General features: G+C 41.3%; 2 protein-coding genes across 4 annotated transcripts; both read right to left on the reverse strand.

The window, feature by feature from the left end:
* Positions 1 to 1,223: 1,223 nt before the first annotated feature.
* Positions 1,224 to 14,664, reverse strand: LOC135651578 (ATPase family AAA domain-containing protein At1g05910-like). The gene is made up of 11 exons (XM_065171767.1): positions 14,537 to 14,664; positions 14,029 to 14,349; positions 12,054 to 12,158; positions 10,127 to 11,920; positions 9,858 to 10,046; positions 9,614 to 9,756; positions 4,788 to 5,033; positions 3,996 to 4,182; positions 3,713 to 3,778; positions 3,372 to 3,618; positions 1,224 to 1,659 (listed from the first exon to the last, which is right to left on the reverse strand). Exons 2-11 carry the CDS (start codon positions 14,236 to 14,238, stop codon positions 1,256 to 1,258), a joined length of 3,591 nt encoding a protein of 1,196 aa, XP_065027839.1. The 5' UTR covers positions 14,239 to 14,349; positions 14,537 to 14,664; the 3' UTR covers positions 1,224 to 1,255.
* Positions 14,665 to 15,477: 813 nt separating this feature from the next.
* LOC103999960 (large ribosomal subunit protein eL38z/eL38y) lies at positions 15,478 to 18,420 on the reverse strand. Of its 3 annotated transcripts, none has more exons than XR_010501802.1 (4): positions 18,337 to 18,420; positions 17,817 to 18,000; positions 16,428 to 16,515; positions 15,478 to 16,250 (listed from the first exon to the last, which is right to left on the reverse strand). XR_010501802.1 is itself a non-coding variant. In XM_009421867.3 (3 exons), the coding sequence occupies exons 1-3, from the start codon at positions 18,337 to 18,339 to the stop codon at positions 16,493 to 16,495; spliced, it is 210 nt and encodes a 69-aa protein (XP_009420142.1). In that variant the 5' UTR covers positions 18,340 to 18,420; the 3' UTR covers positions 16,307 to 16,492. The 3 variants fall into 3 exon arrangements, 1 of the variants encoding a protein (XP_009420142.1); XR_010501801.1 differs by having other exon boundaries at positions 15,478 to 16,291; XM_009421867.3 differs by lacking the exon at positions 15,478 to 16,250 and having other exon boundaries at positions 16,307 to 16,515.
* Between the last annotated feature and the right edge of the window lie 1,013 nt (positions 18,421 to 19,433).

A 19,433-nucleotide genomic window follows, 5' to 3' on the forward strand; every position in this document is an offset into this window, starting at 1 on the left:
GAAGTTGATCAAGATTTATAATGAACTTATTGGCAGACTTCCATATAAGTATCTTACAAACCAAACCAATCACAAATTCGTAACTTATTGGAAACAATACAAGAGTTATGTTAATGAATGAAACAAGCTATTATAACGAACAAGTGCACTAAACCCCCTAGGGTGGTGAAGGAGATGAGGAATTAGTAGTGGTAAACTAGCTAGTGTTGTCGAAGGCCCACAAGCTGTCATGGCATGGCCCTGAAAATGGAGGTACAATGGCTTGTGTTGGCTTTGTTTGATATGCTTAGCAGGGTCCCAGAGGTAGATGTAAACTTTGTGCCAGCATGATCCACAGGCTGGAGTGTTCGGAGGCCCACAAGTTGACATAGTCTGACCCACTTAAGGCCCACAACTACATGACATGGCATGGGTCACACACTAATGTTAAATAATATAGAATATATAGTATAATGGTATCATGGAAATGATGAAGAGAGCATATACGATGTTGAAGAGTAGTGCAGAGGTAAAAGGACTAGCGAGGAGATGGAGATAGGTCAACAAAAAAGGAAGTAGGAAAGAGGGTGGAATAGTGGAGCGAGATAGAGGGAAAAAAATAGAGAGGACTAGAAAGCGGGGATGAGGTGCGAGAATATCTCAGAAACCTTACTTAAAACACGTGCTATTAAAGAAGGCTCACCGATAAAACTTATCAACTATGTCCTCAACCAGGAAGTCAAACATTTATTCTCCCATTGTCATTTCTTGTTGTTTCTTCATAGCTTGAGATGTGAGAAAATTGAATTGGTCCGACTCTATCACTCTTTACAAAACTCCCTCCCCAGTTTACTCTCTTAATTCTGAACCACTATAATCTCTTTACAGAGCTCACACCCTCTCTGTTTACCTCTAGCTGATCTCCTCTTTGCCCTCCTACCTCTGCCTCTCCCAACCCCTTGACTCGAATCCTCACTTCAGCTAACCTGGGTTTAGCTAGTGATCATAAATATTGTGGTCGATCGGCCCTGCCTTAATCTAGTCCAACCAACATGATGCCCAGGCCTGATATGTTGACAATGAAAGAGACCTTGAGAATTGCTTCGGGATTTGGTCAGCCAGGCATCGAGTCGGCGTTGAAGATTTCATGGGATTTAGGAACATCTCCGTATGCTCATTCTGCACACTTCAAACATATTGTAAAAGAAGAAAAGCGGTCAAAAATATTGATGAATAACTCGATGTACAAGGGCTAAAAACAAAGGAGCTTATTACTTCAAAAAATTTCATCATCCTCGACAAATTTCAAGAGATGCCCTAAAACCAATAGCCTACGATCTTCTTCTCTACGTTCACTTCCGATCGCCATCACGCCTTTAATTACTCGGGCATAGAGCCGCTCAAGCTGTGGCACGCCGTAACCCCCAGTTCGCTCCATGAAATGTTGCTTCACAGAGTCTTTTTGCTTGGAGATGTCGGTATCAGTCATCACTGCATCAACGATGTTTTCATTTGCCGGTGGACTGGAGGCTACTTCCGATGATTCTGGTAGTCCAGTGTTGGAGTGGTCTTCTGGTCCTCCCGATGGACCATTTGTATCGGGAGGATCTTGGAGTCCTGGATAAGAACTGACCGTCGTGGAATCAGGTTCGACAGGAGCTCTTTCATCCCTGCCAGAGCCTGCCAATACAAGAAGCACAAATTGCAGTGTCAATACCATACGATGAACTATAATTTCATGCTCAATCGTCCTTCATTTATGTTAAAAGGAAGCAGAATAACTTGAGAAGTGAATAACATTTAATATAGCTAAATAAATTCCTCATCATTCTGAACGTTGATACCAGTTGCCGCCAAGGGGGGAGCAGCAGGACACAGTTGTCAAGAATACAAAAGGCAAATAGGTTCTGTACTCTTATAAGTACAGAACTGGAAGTTGATCAAGATTTATAATGAACTTATTGGCAGACTTCCATATAAGTATCTTACAAACCAAACCAATCACAAATTCGTAACTTATTGGAAACAATACAAGAGTTATGTTAATGAATGAAACAAGCTATTATAACGAACAAGTGCACTAAACCCCCTAGGGTGGTGAAGGAGATGAGGAATTAGTAGTGGTAAACTAGCTAGTGTTGTCGAAGGCCCACAAGCTGTCATGGCATGGCCCTGAAAATGGAGGTACAATGGCTTGTGTTGGCTTTGTTTGATATGCTTAGCAGGGTCCCAGAGGTAGATGTAAACTTTGTGCCAGCATGATCCACAGGCTGGAGTGTTCGGAGGCCCACAAGTTGACATAGTCTGACCCACTTAAGGCCCACAACTACATGACATGGCATGGGTCACACACTAATGTTAAATAATATAGAATATATAGTATAATGGTATCATGGAAATGATGAAGAGAGCATATACGATGTTGAAGAGTAGTGCAGAGGTAAAAGGACTAGCGAGGAGATGGAGATAGGTCAACAAAAAAGGAAGTAGGAAAGAGGGTGGAATAGTGGAGCGAGATAGAGGGAAAAAAATAGAGAGGACTAGAAAGCGGGGATGAGGTGCGAGAATATCTCAGAAACCTTACTTAAAACACGTGCTATTAAAGAAGGCTCACCGATAAAACTTATCAACTATGTCCTCAACCAGGAAGTCAAACATTTATTCTCCCATTGTCATTTCTTGTTGTTTCTTCATAGCTTGAGATGTGAGAAAATTGAATTGGTCCGACTCTATCACTCTTTACAAAACTCCCTCCCCAGTTTACTCTCTTAATTCTGAACCACTATAATCTCTTTACAGAGCTCACACCCTCTCTGTTTACCTCTAGCTGATCTCCTCTTTGCCCTCCTACCTCTGCCTCTCCCAACCCCTTGACTCGAATCCTCACTTCAGCTAACCTGGGTTTAGCTAGTGATCATAAATATTGTGGTCGATCGGCCCTGCCTTAATCTAGTCCAACCAACATGATGCCCAGGCCTGATATGTTGACAATGAAAGAGACCTTGAGAAATTCAAGCATATATGAGCTCAACATAGATTGAGAAGAGAACAGAAAATTAACAAATTTTCAGCTCCGTAAAACATAAGTGAAGAATCCCTCATCCCACCCCCCCCCCCCCCCCCCCCCCCCCCCCCCCCCCCCCCAACGATTCTGATCTTAAATGTCAGAACCCTTTTGTTTAGACCAAAGCTTCAACCCCATATAACCTCCTCGATCCTCAGAACTACATGGTGCAAGAAATGCCAACGATATATTATTTTCCACTAATAAAGCATCTTCTCATCCAAGTATGAAATACGAGCACAATGGAACAAGAAATCAATAAAATAATAATCATTTTCTAGAGGATATAGTTCTAATTCATCAAGAACAAATAACACGATCCAGATACCTGGGTCGTGGTCGGCATTTTTCTTTGGCCGCCTCAATGCTTCATAACTTTGTGCCAGATTTACATCTGGCTGAACATTCCGAAGTCGGGCACTTGTTCTAGTAACAGAAGCAAGTTGAACAACAGGTGCTGCTGGAATATTCAACTCTTCCATGTCATCTGCCAAGTGCAGCGGACCACCTTGCACTGCAATTTTGTCACAAAATGAGACTAGAGCTGGGTCCATCTGTGACAACATACCTTGCACCTAAACAGGAGAAGAATAATTTAGCAAGAAAATTAACAATATCAATGAGATATCTGATTGCTTAGCACAATTAATACGAATAATAGCAAAATACCACATCTCGAAGCTCATAAGCTCTGCTAACAATTCTGGCTCCATTGTAGTCATCTCCATTATATGCCTATACAAATAGTAAGCATCAAAACTGAATGCAAATTTATCAAGCTCCTAACTCATTCACAATTGGAAACGTGGAAAACATTAATGCAAGTAGATATCCCATGGGAAAGTTCAGAATCAGATATCATTCTTTCTGAATTTCAAATCCAGATAATATACTAAGTGGAAAAAAAAATCAAGTTAATAAAGGAAAAAAAATCCATTCTAAAAGTGGATACCTTAGCATTAGCCACAATAAGGTCAATATCTCGTAAGAATGCTGCAAGAGTGAGATATTGCCCACAATCAACATGCTGTAACAAAGTGGCCACATCCATGGGATTATGAATGATAGAACGATAGTCAGGTGCATCCTCATCCAAGACTGGATAATGAAACACACTGAATCGCTTATCATAGAGAAGCCTGCAGGCACATAACGATTTCATTAATGCAAGGCCATGTAAAAAGTCATGCACTGCCAGTAATATGCCTGCAATAAGAATGAAGCTGTATCCAGCTCATGCTCATTTATTAACAATGGGCTGGTTACTTGCATGGGATTGGCATCAACATGGTACGAGGCCACATCATGGTCAATGACTACATGCCACCGAACAGCAATAATTAAGCCTTTGCCTAATAGTTCCCAGACACAGGTCATTCCTTGCATTATATAACTTGATGTAAAGTGAAAAATTATGGACCAAAAATAGCAGTAACTAAATCCTTGTCTATTATATCCGATATGCACAGCATTTCATCAGGTTATGTAACTAATTTAAAGTATTGATGGAAATTGGATACAACATGCAGTGGTGCTGATTATTAGACCATTCCCACGTGCCTAGGCACCTGATCAGGCTTAGTAAACCATGTACCTGTTTTGTGAAATTATTAAATGGTTTTAGTGTACCCTGCAGCTTAAAAATGTCAAAATCACTCTATAGGTCTTTTTCCATGATAGTGCAATGCTTGTCCCAAAGACAAAAATTACCAAGTACTTCATAATAGGAAATTAAGAGACAAACCTATTGCAAACATCCCGGAGACACATCCGCAGCCGACGAAGGGCATGTTGCTCAGCCTCTGCTTTTGCCTTGAGTTCTGAAGCTTTTGGACCACTAACTTCCTTTGGGGCCTTGGGGAGTTCAGGAAGAGATGTCATTTCTTCCAATTTATTCGTTGACTCATCAACTTGCATAGATAAGACAGCTTCGACCAGTTTCCCCAAAAATTGTGACCTGTCATCTGCAGTCGGTTTATCCACTTGATACCTAATAAAAGAAACTTCTCAATTAGTTGACAAATCCACACAGATTTTTTTTTTCTGGACAAGGAACATATGCACAATCTCAGGAAAAAGTCCTCAGATTTTGTTCCGATAACATATTGCATCATGTTAAAATCCATTTTTAATTCAATGAGTCCTGTTTGCACAAATAACAAAATCCACATTCATAGGATAAACTCTGCAATTGAGCAAAAAAAATTTTAGTTAAATACATTGAATCCAATGAAACAAAATAGAATTAAGAATAATAAAAGAAAAATCAATCATTAAGGATTGCCATATTTCACTTATAATTTATCTCTGCCTATTTATTTTCTTATGTGATTATGAGCAAATAAAAAGAGTGTCTCCAGACAGTAACTTATTTATTTAAGATCAGTGTACAAACAAAATAACTAAAACAAAGTCAAGAAGCTTCAGATAGGTTTTTAGACATGTTTGAAAGATGTTGTGTTTTTAGCCAGATTGGGATCAACTGCTCCAGATCTGAAATTCACTCAGAGCCCCAGTTTTGGAAGTCATGGCAGTTTTCACGAGACAGGTAATACAGGATGATTCCACTAAAACTTCATTTTTTTCAATATTTTTTTCAAATTTTACTGTTGTTTACCCAATCCAAACACTGTTAATAAGAAATGTAAACCAGGAACTAATCAAACTTCCAACTTTCTGCAGTTCTTTCGAGAAGGTAAACTAATACAAACTGCAATTCATTATTTCATTGTGAAGCAAAATCAATCAAACTAGCTCCAAAAAAGTTTTATGTAGACTAAAGGTGATCTAGCAGTGTATGAAGAGATGGCAAAATTTCTTTTTAGTTGGGTGTTAACAAAATATCAAGACTCTATATTCAATTGAGTTAATAGCCAGAAATCCTAATTTAGATAATTAAAAGCAAACATTAAGCAACATAAAGAGGCCAGCAAAATAAAGCAAATTTATTTAATTTCAAAATTCTTTTATCTTGGAAAAGTTTGGATAATTTAATTTCTAACTATTAAGGATTGGGGGTTCATCATCTCATGAAGCAAAATGAATTGTTTTTGCTGGTCAAGAAAAGCATGATTTTTTCATCGTCAACTGCTGTTGTGCAGCTGCTAACTATTTTGCATATGCTTGGACCAATATTATAGGGAGCATAACAATCTTATAGTGCCAGTAACATACAAAACCCCTCATGTCATGATGTCATCAATAGCTAAAACTTGACAACCATTTTTCCCTAACCACAAAATTGCCCACATTTTCCCTTTATGTCACCCATTGCTGTGACCAACCTCCCAGTTATGTTGCCTCCAGGACAACCATTGTCACCTTACGGCTTCACAACTAACAACCACAAACAAGACTGGCATCTCCTCCCTACAGAGCAATGATTTAAAAAGCGCTAGGCGCCAAAAGGCGCCAAGGTCTACAAACGCCCGAGGCGCTAGGTGCTCGCCCAGGCGCTCGCCCGAGCGAAGCGAGACGCTAAATTATAAAAATATATAATATAATTATTTAAAATTTTAAATAAAAATATGCTATTAAATTAAGAAAATTAATCATTTCAAAATTCAAATAAACTTAATATTAAGAGTATACTAAGCCTGATGGAGAAACGAGGGAGCAGCGACGAGCGGCGGCGGCAGCAGCAACGGCGAGCGGCGGCAGCAACAGCGGCGAGCGGCGGCAGCAGCAGCGGCGAGCGGCGGAAGCAGCAGCAGCAGCGGCGAGCGGTGGCAGCGGCGAGCGGCGGCAGCAGCAGCAGTAGCAGCAGCGGCGAGCGGCGGCAACGGCAGCGGGAAAGAGAAAGGGAGCGGAAGGCGCGAGCAGCGAGAGGCCTCGAGGGAGGCGCGAGCAGCGGGAAGGCTCGCAGGAGGGCTCGCAGGAGGCGAGAGGGCTCGCGGGAGACGCGAGCAGCGAGAGGGCTCGCGGGAGGCGTGAGCAGCGGGAGGGCTCGAGGGAGGCGCGAGCAGCGGGAAGGCTCGCGGGAGGGCTCGCAAGAGACGCGAGCAGCGGGAGGGCTCGCGGGAGGCGCGAGCAACGGGAAGGCTCGCGGGAGGCGCAAGCAGCGGGAAGGCTCGCGAGAGGGCTCACGGGAGGCGCGAGCAGCGACAGCGGCGAGCAGCGGCAGCGAGCGACGAGATCGCGATCGGGATCGGGATCGGGATCGAGAGCGGCAGCGGCAGCAGGTTAGTGTTGGGTTAGGGTTAGGGTTAGGGTTGGGGTTATATCGGTTTAGTTGGTTCGATTGAACCAACTAACAACCGAACCAGGACCGAACCAGACCTAAAATTCTGGTTCGGTCGCCTTGGTTTACCCAGGCGCTCGCCCGAAGCGCCCAGCGCCTGGGCTCGGGCGAGCGCCCAGGCGGCGCCTGTTTGAAGCGCGCCGCTTGGGACATTAGCGAGGCGCTCGGGCCTCGCCTCGCCTCGCCCGAGCGCCTAGGCGAGCGCCCAAGCGCCTTTTGCAATCACTGCTACATAGACAGAAGGAAGAAAAAAGAACCTCAATTGCACCACACCTACCAAACACTGCTACCTGTATGAACATATAAGGAACTAACTGGTTGAAAAAATTATGGCTTACATGAACATTTTTCATTCTACAGTCATCTAATCATTAAATGGCATGTCTCTGTTTATAATACTCTGGAACTTTAAATCTTTTAGATCAAGAAGATTCTCAAGATCCTCAAACTAATCCATGATCCAATCGAACCAAACACCATATACAGTTAATGAGACCCTCAAGATCTTGACAATATTTAAAATGTAGGAAAAAAAAAAAAGAATCAACCAGGCCTCAACAAGTTAAAAATTCTTCATTCAATGAATATACTTCAGGCAACAATCAATAAGACAAGAATTTGCCGTCTTACCATTAGTGTCTAGAGCAAAACAAGGTCACCAAAGGCCATAAATACTGGAAAAATGTATCCAGATATTTCATATATAGTTTCACAATATTTATCTCAAACATATTATAAGGCCTTTCATCTACATTAATATGTTATACTCAATGATTTAAAAAGCGTTAGGCATCAAAAGGTGCCAAGGTCCTAAGATGACCGAGACGCTCTGAAATATTAAAATATAAAAAATATAATATAATTAAAAAAAATATAATTATTTAAATAAAAATATGATATTAAATTAAATATATACTATTAACGGTATATTATAGTTAAAGGGGGAGAAAACAACTGTTAACAATAACATGGGGGGATAAAAGGGTCATTGACCGTGGAAACCAACGGAAATTGGCAACGACAGCGATGAGAAGGTTACAACGAGAAGCTGGCAGTAGCAACGGCGGAGGATTAGTTTATGACAGCTATGGCAGCGCAGCGAACAGCAACAGCGGAAGCTGCGGACGGCGGCGGCGGCGGCGATGGAAGATGCGGACAGCAACAGCAACAATGATGGAAACTGCGGACAGCAGCAGCGGTAGCGACGGAAGTTGTGGACGACAGCAGCGACAGCGACGGAAGCTGCAAACAGCAGCAGCGGCAACGACAGAAGATGCAGACCGCAGCAGCAGCAGCGGCGGAAGCTCCAGAGGGCGTCCGTCAATGGCGAAGGAACCTGCAGTCCTCTCCGTCGATAGTGGAAGGAACTGCACACGGAGCGACAATGGAAGGAAGCTATGGCCTCTTGCTAGGTCGTCAGACTCGTTCATCGACGACAGAGGAAGGCTCGGTCCACTACGTTTGTGGCGGAGGCAACGACAGAAAGCATCAGGGGTGGAGGCAGAAGCATTGCTAGGGTTGGCTTGAGGTCGCGCAGGCATGAAGGGTGAGGTAAGAAACTGCGTTATTGAATCGAACCAGACTTAAAAGTCTGGTTCGGTTCGCTTATTTAAATCGGGTGCTCGCTCAAAGCACCTGACGCGTAGGTTCGAGCAAGCGCCCAAGCGACACCTCATTGAAGCATGCCACCTAGTCCACACACGAGGCGCTCGGGCCTCACCTCACCTCGCCCGAGCGCCTATTTAAATCACTGGCTATACTTCAGATCATGCAAGTGAATTCCATCACATCCCAGAAGAAATTGTCAATCACTTCCTTTTAGAAGGTGAATGTAGCACCACAAAATATGGTGATGCTTAGTTGTTAATATATCGAGTTATCCAAGCACTACAAAATATTGTTAATTTTCCCTAAATTCATTTGCTTTCCATAGGGAAACTCCCTGATTGTCTTCCAGTAAAAGTTGTTGGCAACTTGGCTGCTTGTATCTTGTTGATGAACCACAGACAATTTAAAATAGACAGAAAATTAAAATGCTTAAATTATTTTAACGTTAGTCAGTTATTAGCAACTCTTTCTCTATTTCATGATATTCCTGCTGAAAAACCAAAGTAGCTGACTGTTGCTATTCTTGCTTGAAATCATCAATGGGCAAGGTAGTGCAACAACTTTGCATTTTATTGGTAAAAGAAGACATGGAGACATTAGGCCTTCTGTTTTTACTCTCTATACTTGAGGATCCGAGTACACCAACCATTTCAGCTGAAGTCTTACTAATGCACAAAATAAGTAGAAAAGAAAAGGTTTATTCTAAGGATGAGGAAGCATACACATTACGGAGAGCAAAGATGGAAGTAGAGTCTTCATCCATTTTGCTCAAGGACACTGACGATGTTCCTACAAGTAAAATTGGAAGATTGGAAGGCAATTCCTCCAAGAGAGACATCAAAACAGCCTTAAGCTGTTCATGTGCCTGTAGAAGTGAACAAGTTACATGGTTATGCATCTTAATCCTATTCAGCAAATCAGCAAAAATTCATCTTGCAAAACTATATTATTAATTTGTGCACTCACTGTCTCCCACCAAATATGGAACTGAGGTAGGTAGAGTATAGAAGGAGTAGTTCTTCTTGCTTCACCAAATATATGCACCAAAGCCTCTTCTGGTGTCTTTGCACTAGGATCAGATAGAAGAGATGGAAGCCCAAGCGAGTGAACAGGAAACTTCTCCAATTCATGAAGGACAGCAGGCCCAACATGGTCCTGTCGAGCTAAAAAAGCTTTAACCACAGCACCCATCAAAACATAACTGTCAAAATATTAGAAAATTATAAGATTCATACCAATCCAGCATTTTCATCTCCATATATCAGAAGGCGAGGCCTATAAACAAGAGGAAGTGCAGAGCTATACGAAAGAACAGACAGCCTGCTGACATCTACAGCTGAAAGGCAAGGAAAAATATCGGATATGTGTTCCATTATTTTCTGCAGATGTCTCTGCAAACATGGAGCAACAACTGAAGACAGAGGCCTGGAGTGCACAATAGATCCCCTATGAGCAGCAGGAGTAATCGTAGACATGGCCTCTAAGAAGTGATGTTTCTCGACCCTAATCGAATCAACATCAATGACAAACTTGTCATCGCTAGTATACACCTGAGGGTACTTCTCACGAAAAGCACGGATGGCAGCTTCTGTGCATAGAGATTTCAGATCCGCTCCACAATATCCCACACAATTAGCTGCAAGTTCCATCTTTAGTTCTTTTGATGGGGGTTCCTTCCATTTGCGTGTATGAATGTTCAATATTTCAGCACGTGCCTCATAACCAGGTAAAGGAAAAACAAACTCCCGGTCAAAACGCCCAGGGCGACGCAAAGCCCCGTCAATGGCATCAATTCTATTGGTTGCACCTATCAGGACCACCTGTCCACGAGAATCAAGTCCATCCATCAAAGCAAGTAACGTTGAAACAATAGAATTGTGAATCTGCTCTTGTTTGCTAGATCTAACTGGCGCAAGGCCATCTATCTCATCAAAGAAGATAATTGATGGCTGATTTCTTTGAGCTTCTTCAAAAAGCAGTTTTAACTGTCTTTCAGCCTCTCCAACCCATTTACTGAGAACATCAGCTCCCTTACGCATGTAAAAGCTAACCTTCTGACCAGCCTTTGAAGCAGCACATGCTAATGCCCTAGCTATTAATGTTTTCCCAGTGCCAGGAGGACCACAAAGCAACACTCCTCTTGGAGGAGTTATGTGATATTTGGCAAAGAAATCAGGATACAGTAAGGGAAAGAATACCATTTCCTTTAATGCATCAATATACTCTGATAGACCTCCTATATCTTCAAAGCTCACACTTTCATCAACTTGCAATGGCTGAATGTCTGCCCCTCCCTTTGAACTTGGCCCGGCAGTTTGAACACCTGTAGTTAGAGAAGCAATATTGTCACCCTGAAAACCCCATCCAGATGCAGCAACATTTAGTCCCCATGCTGTTGCACCATGCATGTCTAGACCACCTAAGAGCCACGGTGTCCCACTTCTACTTCCATTTCGTGTCCAAGGAATAGAGGGACCTTGATCCATTTCATCCACTAGAAGAGAGTCATCAGAATCATCGGGTAATGACAAACGATGTCGTCTATGTACCCGAGATCCACCTCTTCTTAGATATCTATTGCTTTTGGAGCCCATTCCATGATGAAGTACTCTACGAGGGGATCGGGGTCTCTGTTGTCCATCCTTTTCACTTGATAGTCTACGAACCTCAGCACGGTTCCGTAAGTCATATCGTCTCCTTCCTTCTTGCTCTTCTTCACCATCTTCATCATCCCCATCTTCTGCTACTTCATCTCCCCCATCACCATCCTCTTCATTTCCAATATCCTCCTCTGCATCATTACCATTTTCAGTCTCATCTTGGGCAGCCTGCTCTTCAGAGCTCTCCTGGTCTTCTTCTGATTCTTGATATAGTTGTGCTCTTCCCCCACTCAACAATCTTCTAGGACGTAAACCCTCACGGCGTGGAAGGGAATTAGTACTTGTGATCTTTTTATTCCTCGGACCCAATACTTCATCATGGCTAACATTGTTCTCTGCCTTGTTTCTTGAAGAACGATACCTGGGAGTCTGAAAAAGAACTAGCATCAAAATACAAAATAAATCATAAAAAACAAGAATTACACAGTTTAAACTCCTGTGGCACCATGCTAATCACTGAGTTGTGTAAAGATTATGCATACAAGCAAGGTTATAAACATACCATTAAATCATCATCTTCTGTTCCTGAAGTGTCTGTCTCATAGTCTTCCAGGTTTATTGACATCTTTCTTTTTCTCGTAGAGCGGCGTAAGTTTGTTGCAACAGACTACACAAAGAATAAGCAGACAGAGAACCAGAAATATGCTTGATCAAACAAAGAGAAGGTGTTGAGTTAAGAATACCATTATAAGCAGAATACGTATGACCTAATGTTAAAAGCAAGCAGACTGCTGCACAAAACATATCTAAAATTTTCTGGGAATCATTTCAATAAATTTTTCCCTCTTTTGTGGTTTGACATAACAATAAATATAACCACCAAACATCAAGGATTAATGATTCAAGGGACTCAAGCTAAAGAACTTAATATTGTAGCTACAGCAATTAAATCCTTGAACCTGGAGGAGCAAGAACCACAAGAAAAAAGGCAACCCCAATGATTCACAAAATAAATCAATCACCATAGCACAAAAAACTGAACCATTTGCGAAGACAGCATTCTACTACCATGCTTACCCAGAAAGGAAGATTAAAACTAGAATATATCTATCAACTAAAGAGAGGCAGAACCATACCGCACATGCTTTGAGAAAAGAGATGGAAGATGAACAGTTCAACTAGAACATAATTTATCCATACACTAAGAGAGACAGGACATGTACTGCACCTGCTCTAAGAAAACAGAATAGCGAAACCTAGAAGCAAGCAGAATTTCAAGCATTATGATGCAGACAACAAAAAGAAAGATGAACTCAGGTTCAAACAAACATCAAGTACTCGAACAAAGTTGGCCTCAATTACGCAAATCTAAGTTAAAAGTAATAACCTATGCATCCAGAAAATCCACAAGGCAGAGAAATTAAGAAGTGTACCAAAAGAACAATCTTGTTATTGCCGGTAAGTTGACAGTGTATTTAAAACAGATCACAAATTTTAGCAAATCAAGAGTTTTAACTGCATAGGGTCCCTGTTTCACTCTTAGGTTCTTAATTGGTTACCGAGAAAAAGCTGGTAACTACACATGAAAAGCATGAAAATAATGACCATTTATCACATATCATCCTGTTGCTCGTTACAAAAGTTGGTTTAAAAGAATCAGCAACAAAGAAATTATAGACAGTATGGATGTTCCCAAAGGAACCATGACTTCAATAAATAAAAATTGTTTCATTCCCAAAGAGGCCTTCTATTGCAATATTGCTTATTAAAGATGCTGGACTTGCATTTTGGCACTTTGTAGTTATTATTTGACAGCCAAAGTTTGTATATATTTGGCTATATCATATGACTGACAAAAACCATTACTGTAAGATGCCTTAGAAGTCTTGGCAAACAGGGAAAGTTCATTTTACAAGTTTGGTTTCTGAATCTTGTGCAATGTCTTCTATCATTATATATGTACTGCTCATGTTCTAAATCAGATATAGCAATTCAACATCAAGTACAAGCAACTACATTTTCTTTTCAAGATGTAACACGAATGTCGACCATCATCCTCCTAATGAAGGTCAAGCCAAAAGAAAATTTTATGTTTTGATGGGTTGTGGTGAAAAAGTCTCATCTTTTCTAGGGTCAGTTAGAAAGTTCAAATCATGCACTAAAATGTGAACGACAAGCATTTTCATGCATGCACCAATTTCTATGAGATGTGTACTTGCCCTGACATTTATGATGTGTGATTACCCAGCATACACCACCCCTTTGAGGTGTGTGATGTGTGCTTGCACTAACATTTATGATCATTTTCCACTGCATGCGGACAAACATAAACCACTATAAAGAAGGAAAACATGAAGTTTGACAAACCATGTTTCCAGGTGACACTACATATTTGAGGTTTTGTTTGTCATAAAACCAAAACTTTCTATCCGCAATTCCACACAAACAATCATTAACATTGAAGTGGAAACTAGGTCCATTTGAAATGTAACGTTCCAATATGAAAGATCTTAACTACCAAAAACATAATCTCTTACATCCGAAGGAGGCATCTGAACAGAGCGGTTTCTAGGCCGGAGCAACTTCTTAGCAATCTGGGAAGCAGCAGTCCTCTTCTTAGATTTCATCTTCTTCCTTATCACAGGCTTGTAGTACAAATAAGGCCGGCCAAAATACTTAGGCCGCTGACGGAGCCGATCACTGGTCCGCAATGGCGTGATCGCTGCGCCATCTCCTTTCGAATCCATAACGCTCTTCCACCTCCACTATGGAGCTAGCACTCCCCGTAGCACTACCCGTGACACCGCGAGCAATCAAAACCCAGCCAAAACCCAAAAGGGGGGGCGCATTTCCAAACCCTAGCAACAAGAAAACCAACCCTCGATCAGGAGGTAGCCCACCAAACAGCGATCCCTACAAAACTATAAAATCCAACGGCTTTTGTCCGTTGCGATGATCAAAAGATCTTTTTGCCGGTCTCGAATCGAAAAATGAACGAAGACGGAAAAAAAAAGCATCAAGAAGTGGTCGGATAGAAACCCTAACCTCAGGAGTCTGCCATTGGAGACCGGAGATCAACAGCGAGAGGAGGGAGAAGAGTGGAGCGGGGTGGCGAAGGCGAGATTTCGGTGAAACAGGGAGAGCGCTCTGCTCTCGGGTCAGGGGCGACGAGGGATTTCTACCCTCCGGCAACGAAACCCTTATATAGCACGTGCACGGCGCGTGAGTTACAGTGAAATTACCGTAGAGGGCTCTCCCTCGGCGTCGTCTCCTCGGGCCGCGTTCCGGTTCGTGGAAGCCCGTGGTTGGCAACTTGATCCGATATAGCGTCCGTCCGATCACGATCGAACGGCTGGAATCTAGTTTCCAGCAAGGAATGGAGAGACAGGTACAAGCCAAATGGTTCGGGTGATAGAAATCGAGATCGAGCCATCGCCCCTTTTCGACGGTTGTGACAGTTATATGGATTTTTACCCGTATCAAAAACGGCTCGATATATGACAGTTCACTCAGGAGAGACAAAAGATAAATATTTATTATTTAAAATATTTTCGTGAGTTAAACCCATTAATCAAAGCTTATCATGCTCCCAAAGATGAGGGTAGTAACAGTTTGCTAAAATTACTTCCTACAGGGTTACTAACTTAGACATTGGGATGATCTGTGTTGAAAATTTTATCAAATCTTGATTTTTTATGTAAATCGATTATAAGATAAATAGGAGAGTCGATAATAGCCTTCCAAATTAACGTTGAAATCTTTCATCATTATCGAATTTTTTACGCATATGAATCCAAATTAAGTTAGACTGATCTAAACATTATTGATATCTTTCTTATTAGATGGGAGCACATTATAGATCCACTTAGCACCCCCGACTTATCAAATATCTCTAGTTGAGTAATGTTTATTTGTTATTGTTTTTGGAGTCTAAATATCCACTATAGTAATGCGAGAAAATAATATGAGTCTAAATATCCACTAAATATTATGAATATGCAATGATAGATTTCGCTAGCCATATTGACCTGAAAAGTAGAACATGGAAACGCGCACATACACACAAAGACCAACACTGGTGGCCTACCACATCACTAATTCCCTGCAACAAATCAAGCCACTTGGCCCGAGTAGCAGCTTTTCCGGGGCGTGAAGCACCTCACAGGACTCATCGCTGCTCGTTGCAACCTCGACCGGAAGTACCTCAACACCCTCACCCCGAGCCTCACGTCGAACACCTGGTCGACGATCTCGGAAAGGAACGCCTTCCCGACCCCGCCGGCCTCCCTCAGGTTCCTCCGCAGCCGGTCGCTGAAGCTCTCCCTGACGGTGAACTGGTAGCTGCGCAGATAGGCTTGCCGCAGCAGCAGCTCGTTGCGGGACCTCGGCGGTCGAGGCAGCAGCAGCTGCTCAGCATCGCTGGCCTGCTTTGCCCGTCTGAACTCCATCGGTGGTCTGGTGGCTGGAGCGGGATGAAGGATGAGCCTAAGCTATACATCTAACACCATATCTAACATGAAGACGTCATTGCTACCAAGTTACTGTCAGTGGTTGAACCAAATCCGATGAATTTATGGGTTATGGGTGGTGGGTGGCAATTGTTATACCCAAGCTTCACCAACTCTGGATAACTCTGCTCCGCACGCAATCGGTTGATGTGTCTTCCACGGGTTTTTGGGTCCTTCCCAAATCGATTAGGTTGGGACCTTGTCACATGAGTTGCATGTCGTGGATCCAAACAAGATTCCGATTCGGGACACTGGATCAGTTTAAAGGATCACAAACATCTACTTTGTTTCACTGAACATATAAGAGTAAAAGAGTAAAAAAGATCAGAGCATAACATATCATATCATTCGTTATGTTTCGAAGCACTAACACTCACTAATTCCATTCAAAGTTGGAACAGAAGCGATTCACCGAATTAAAACCTTACATGTCGAAACAAACTGCGTCTGCTTGAAAGCTAAAGCAACAGACTGCAAAATTGAAACTTCGTCTTCAGACTTCCTGGACGCTTAAACCTGCAACATTGTACAAATCAGATCACTATCGACTTGCACTTTAATCAAATAATTCAGCAAACATTGTACAATTCGGTTTCTTCGTAAAACAGTGTGGAAGCTACCACTGTGATTCAATGCGTTAGAAGTTCATACTATATACCCTTTGCAATTATCGATTAGCTTAATTTGGTATGCATAGCCCCATAAAAAAAATAGAGATCATAATGACTCTTAGCATGGAAACAAATGTTTATAAGCAAATATCATTAGCATTATTTCTAAAACACTGAAATTATCACTGTGATTCATTGTGTTAGAACTTGTTAGGACAATATTCGTTTCGCCATTACCAGTTGGCTTAGTTTGGTATACATAGCCCCAAAAAAAAAAGAGAGATCATAATGACTCTTAACATGGAAAAAGATGATCAGCAAATATCAATCCATTTTCTCCCTGAAACACTGGAAATTTTCACCACAACTCGTTGTGTCGTTATTATATACCTTTTTTTCTAATTATCAATCGACTAATGTCAGCCATAAATGAATAACATAATTTGGCATGTATAGCACAGGAAAGAAAGAAGATATCATAATGCCTCTTAGCACAGACACAACTTTCCTCTATGCGGGGATAAGACCGCACATTAATCGTCCCCAAATTGCAGATTGACAGGAGACTCATGTGTTGGGTTCCCCTTTAACATACAGAGGTTTTACAACAGTGACTCCTAAAAAATATCAAACCCAGGTATCATCAATAGTTCGCTCTCCGTCCAAAGTTCTTATGCAGTTGCTCAGAGTTCCAAAATCAGCTAAAGTTCATTGCATGTATAACCCTATTTCTAACTCCGTCGAAAGTTCTTATGCCGTTGCTCAGAGTTCCAAAATCAGCTAAAGTTCATTGCATGTATAACCCTATTTCTAACTCAGTCCAAAGTTCTTATGCTGTTGCTCAGAGTTCCAAAATCAGCTAAAGTTCATTGCATGTATAACCCTATTTCTAACTCAATTGCAGCCCACATATTGCCTACTGATAACATCAAGATCAACAGACTGTTCCTTGCAAATAATCATGACACCACAAAACTCAAATCAGGATGCATGTGCAATGTTCTTGAACATGGAAACTGAATCTTGACTTTACCCTGGAGCTCCATTGCTATGGCAGACAAGGATGTTGGCAATTATAATCTTTGAATGCGAGATCGCCTAATTAATGTCATATTTTTTGCATGAATTAGACCTTTATCACTTATAGTACAATGCCGATCTCATAACAAACGAACGAGGATTACACACGAGCATAGCAAATCTAACCTGGCGGAAGAGACTGCTTCAGCTTGTCTGCCTTCTCGGGGTCGAACACGCAAAGTGTGTAGAGGTACTTGGCACAGCGGACTTTGAACTTGACCACATCCTTTCTCCTCTTTATCCTCACCGACCGTGCATCCTTCCTTCTCGCGGTGAGAAGGAAATCCTTAATCTCGTGAATCTGCTTCGGCTGCAAACGCATCGATGTGTACAAAACCAATCATTCAAGAGAAGGATAAGCAACACGGATTCAGAAGAACCAAGAACTAATTTTGATCAGTACAAGTCAACATAACACTATCATCAATGCAATGAGTCCAATGGCCAAAACTGCTAACACCGGTCGGTGCTCCATCAACTAAGAAAAACCTCATCCCACCGTATCAAAATGGGAACTGAAACCAGCATTTTACCGAAGCAATGGGAACGCTATACATCTGACTACGCATACAGAACCAAAACCTGCGTTGCGACTCGACATTTGACACGATTCGCACGGGGAAGAACGATCGAAGGAGAAAGATACCATCTTTGATGCGCCTCGACGGGGAAGGCGGCTGGATTCCGGTGCTGCGCCTCTCCGTGGAAAACCCTAATCCGGGAAGGCGGCAGTTGACACGTCATTTAGTAGCGCGGCGAAAAACCCTAGTTTCCAAAATTTACCTGATGTGACGTAAATGCCCCTAAACTAGGAGTATTATTCCCGTCCCAATCGATTGGGTTTGGGTCAAGTCCGGTCCGAGTATGGACCCCAATTTGGGCGTGAAAGCCTCGAAACCGAAAAGGGCCTATTTGACATTAACTCTATTTGTTGTGTTCTTAAATTCCTTTCTCTTTTTGTTTTTGTTTTTTGTTATTGTGTGCGATAGTATTAATTAAAATTAAGACCAACATAGGAAATTTTGTTTGGGAGCTCTATTTTTAATTTATTGGTGTCCTAAATTATTAAGAATTTTTCTACCCATTTAATCACCATTCGAAGCTTTCTAACTTCATTACGGTTTATATTTTTCTATACAACAAATAAGTTTTCATTTAAAAATTTAAAAAATAAGTGAAAATTAATATTTATGCTATAACGGACTTAAAGGCTTGTGGTTCATTACATTGGTTCGATCGGATCGATACATATTGGTCGGTATTTATTAAATTGATTAGAAATAAAGATCAAATGATATATTTTTATTTAAGTTTAATCAAACATACTATTCCTTAGTTCAATCATGTTAAGGTTAGTAACTATATTAAGAGTCTTAATTATGTTTTTAACTATTTTATGAAAAGTCATAATTAAATTTAAATTATGAATTAAAACAAACAGAGTCATTGGAGAATTAGGATTTGTTTTGAGTCTCGAGGTTTTGGTGAAAAAAAAGATTGGGATTTGTTTCTATATGAGAGGGTTTGTAATGAATTTCAACCTTGAGTGTGAGTTAACTTAAATGAGAATGATTTCTTATATTATTTTTTAATTAAAAAATTATTTTTTATATAGAAATTTATCAAATCACATAAAAACTTATGTTATTTTTTTGGTATGCTCTTTATTTATTGATATATAAAGTTTTTATGTTGGGTTTGAGTTATTTTTCGTCCCCGATAAACCAAACAACAAAATAAACT

This window comes from Musa acuminata, chromosome BXJ3-10 (genome assembly GCF_036884655.1).
Source record: "Musa acuminata AAA Group cultivar baxijiao chromosome BXJ3-10, Cavendish_Baxijiao_AAA, whole genome shotgun sequence".
NCBI classification, from domain to species: domain Eukaryota; kingdom Viridiplantae; phylum Streptophyta; class Magnoliopsida; order Zingiberales; family Musaceae; genus Musa; species Musa acuminata.

Coding starts and splice junctions, on each gene's coding strand:
- LOC135651578 (XM_065171767.1), bottom strand. CDS start 14,238: ATGGATTCGAAAGGAGATGGCGCAGCGATCACGCCATTGCGGACCAGT. Junction 4,183..4,787: donor CTCCGGGATGTTTGCAATAG/GTTTGTCTCTTA, acceptor ATGTGCCTGCAG/GCTTCTCTATGATAAGCGAT. Junction 3,779..3,995: donor TTATTGTGGCTAATGCTAAG/GTATCCACTTTT, acceptor CTATTTGTATAG/GCATATAATGGAGATGACTA.
- LOC103999960 (XM_009421867.3), bottom strand. Junction 16,516..17,816: donor GAAGCAGTCTCTTCCGCCAG/GTTAGATTTGCT, acceptor ACAATGTTGCAG/GTTTAAGCGTCCAGGAAGTC.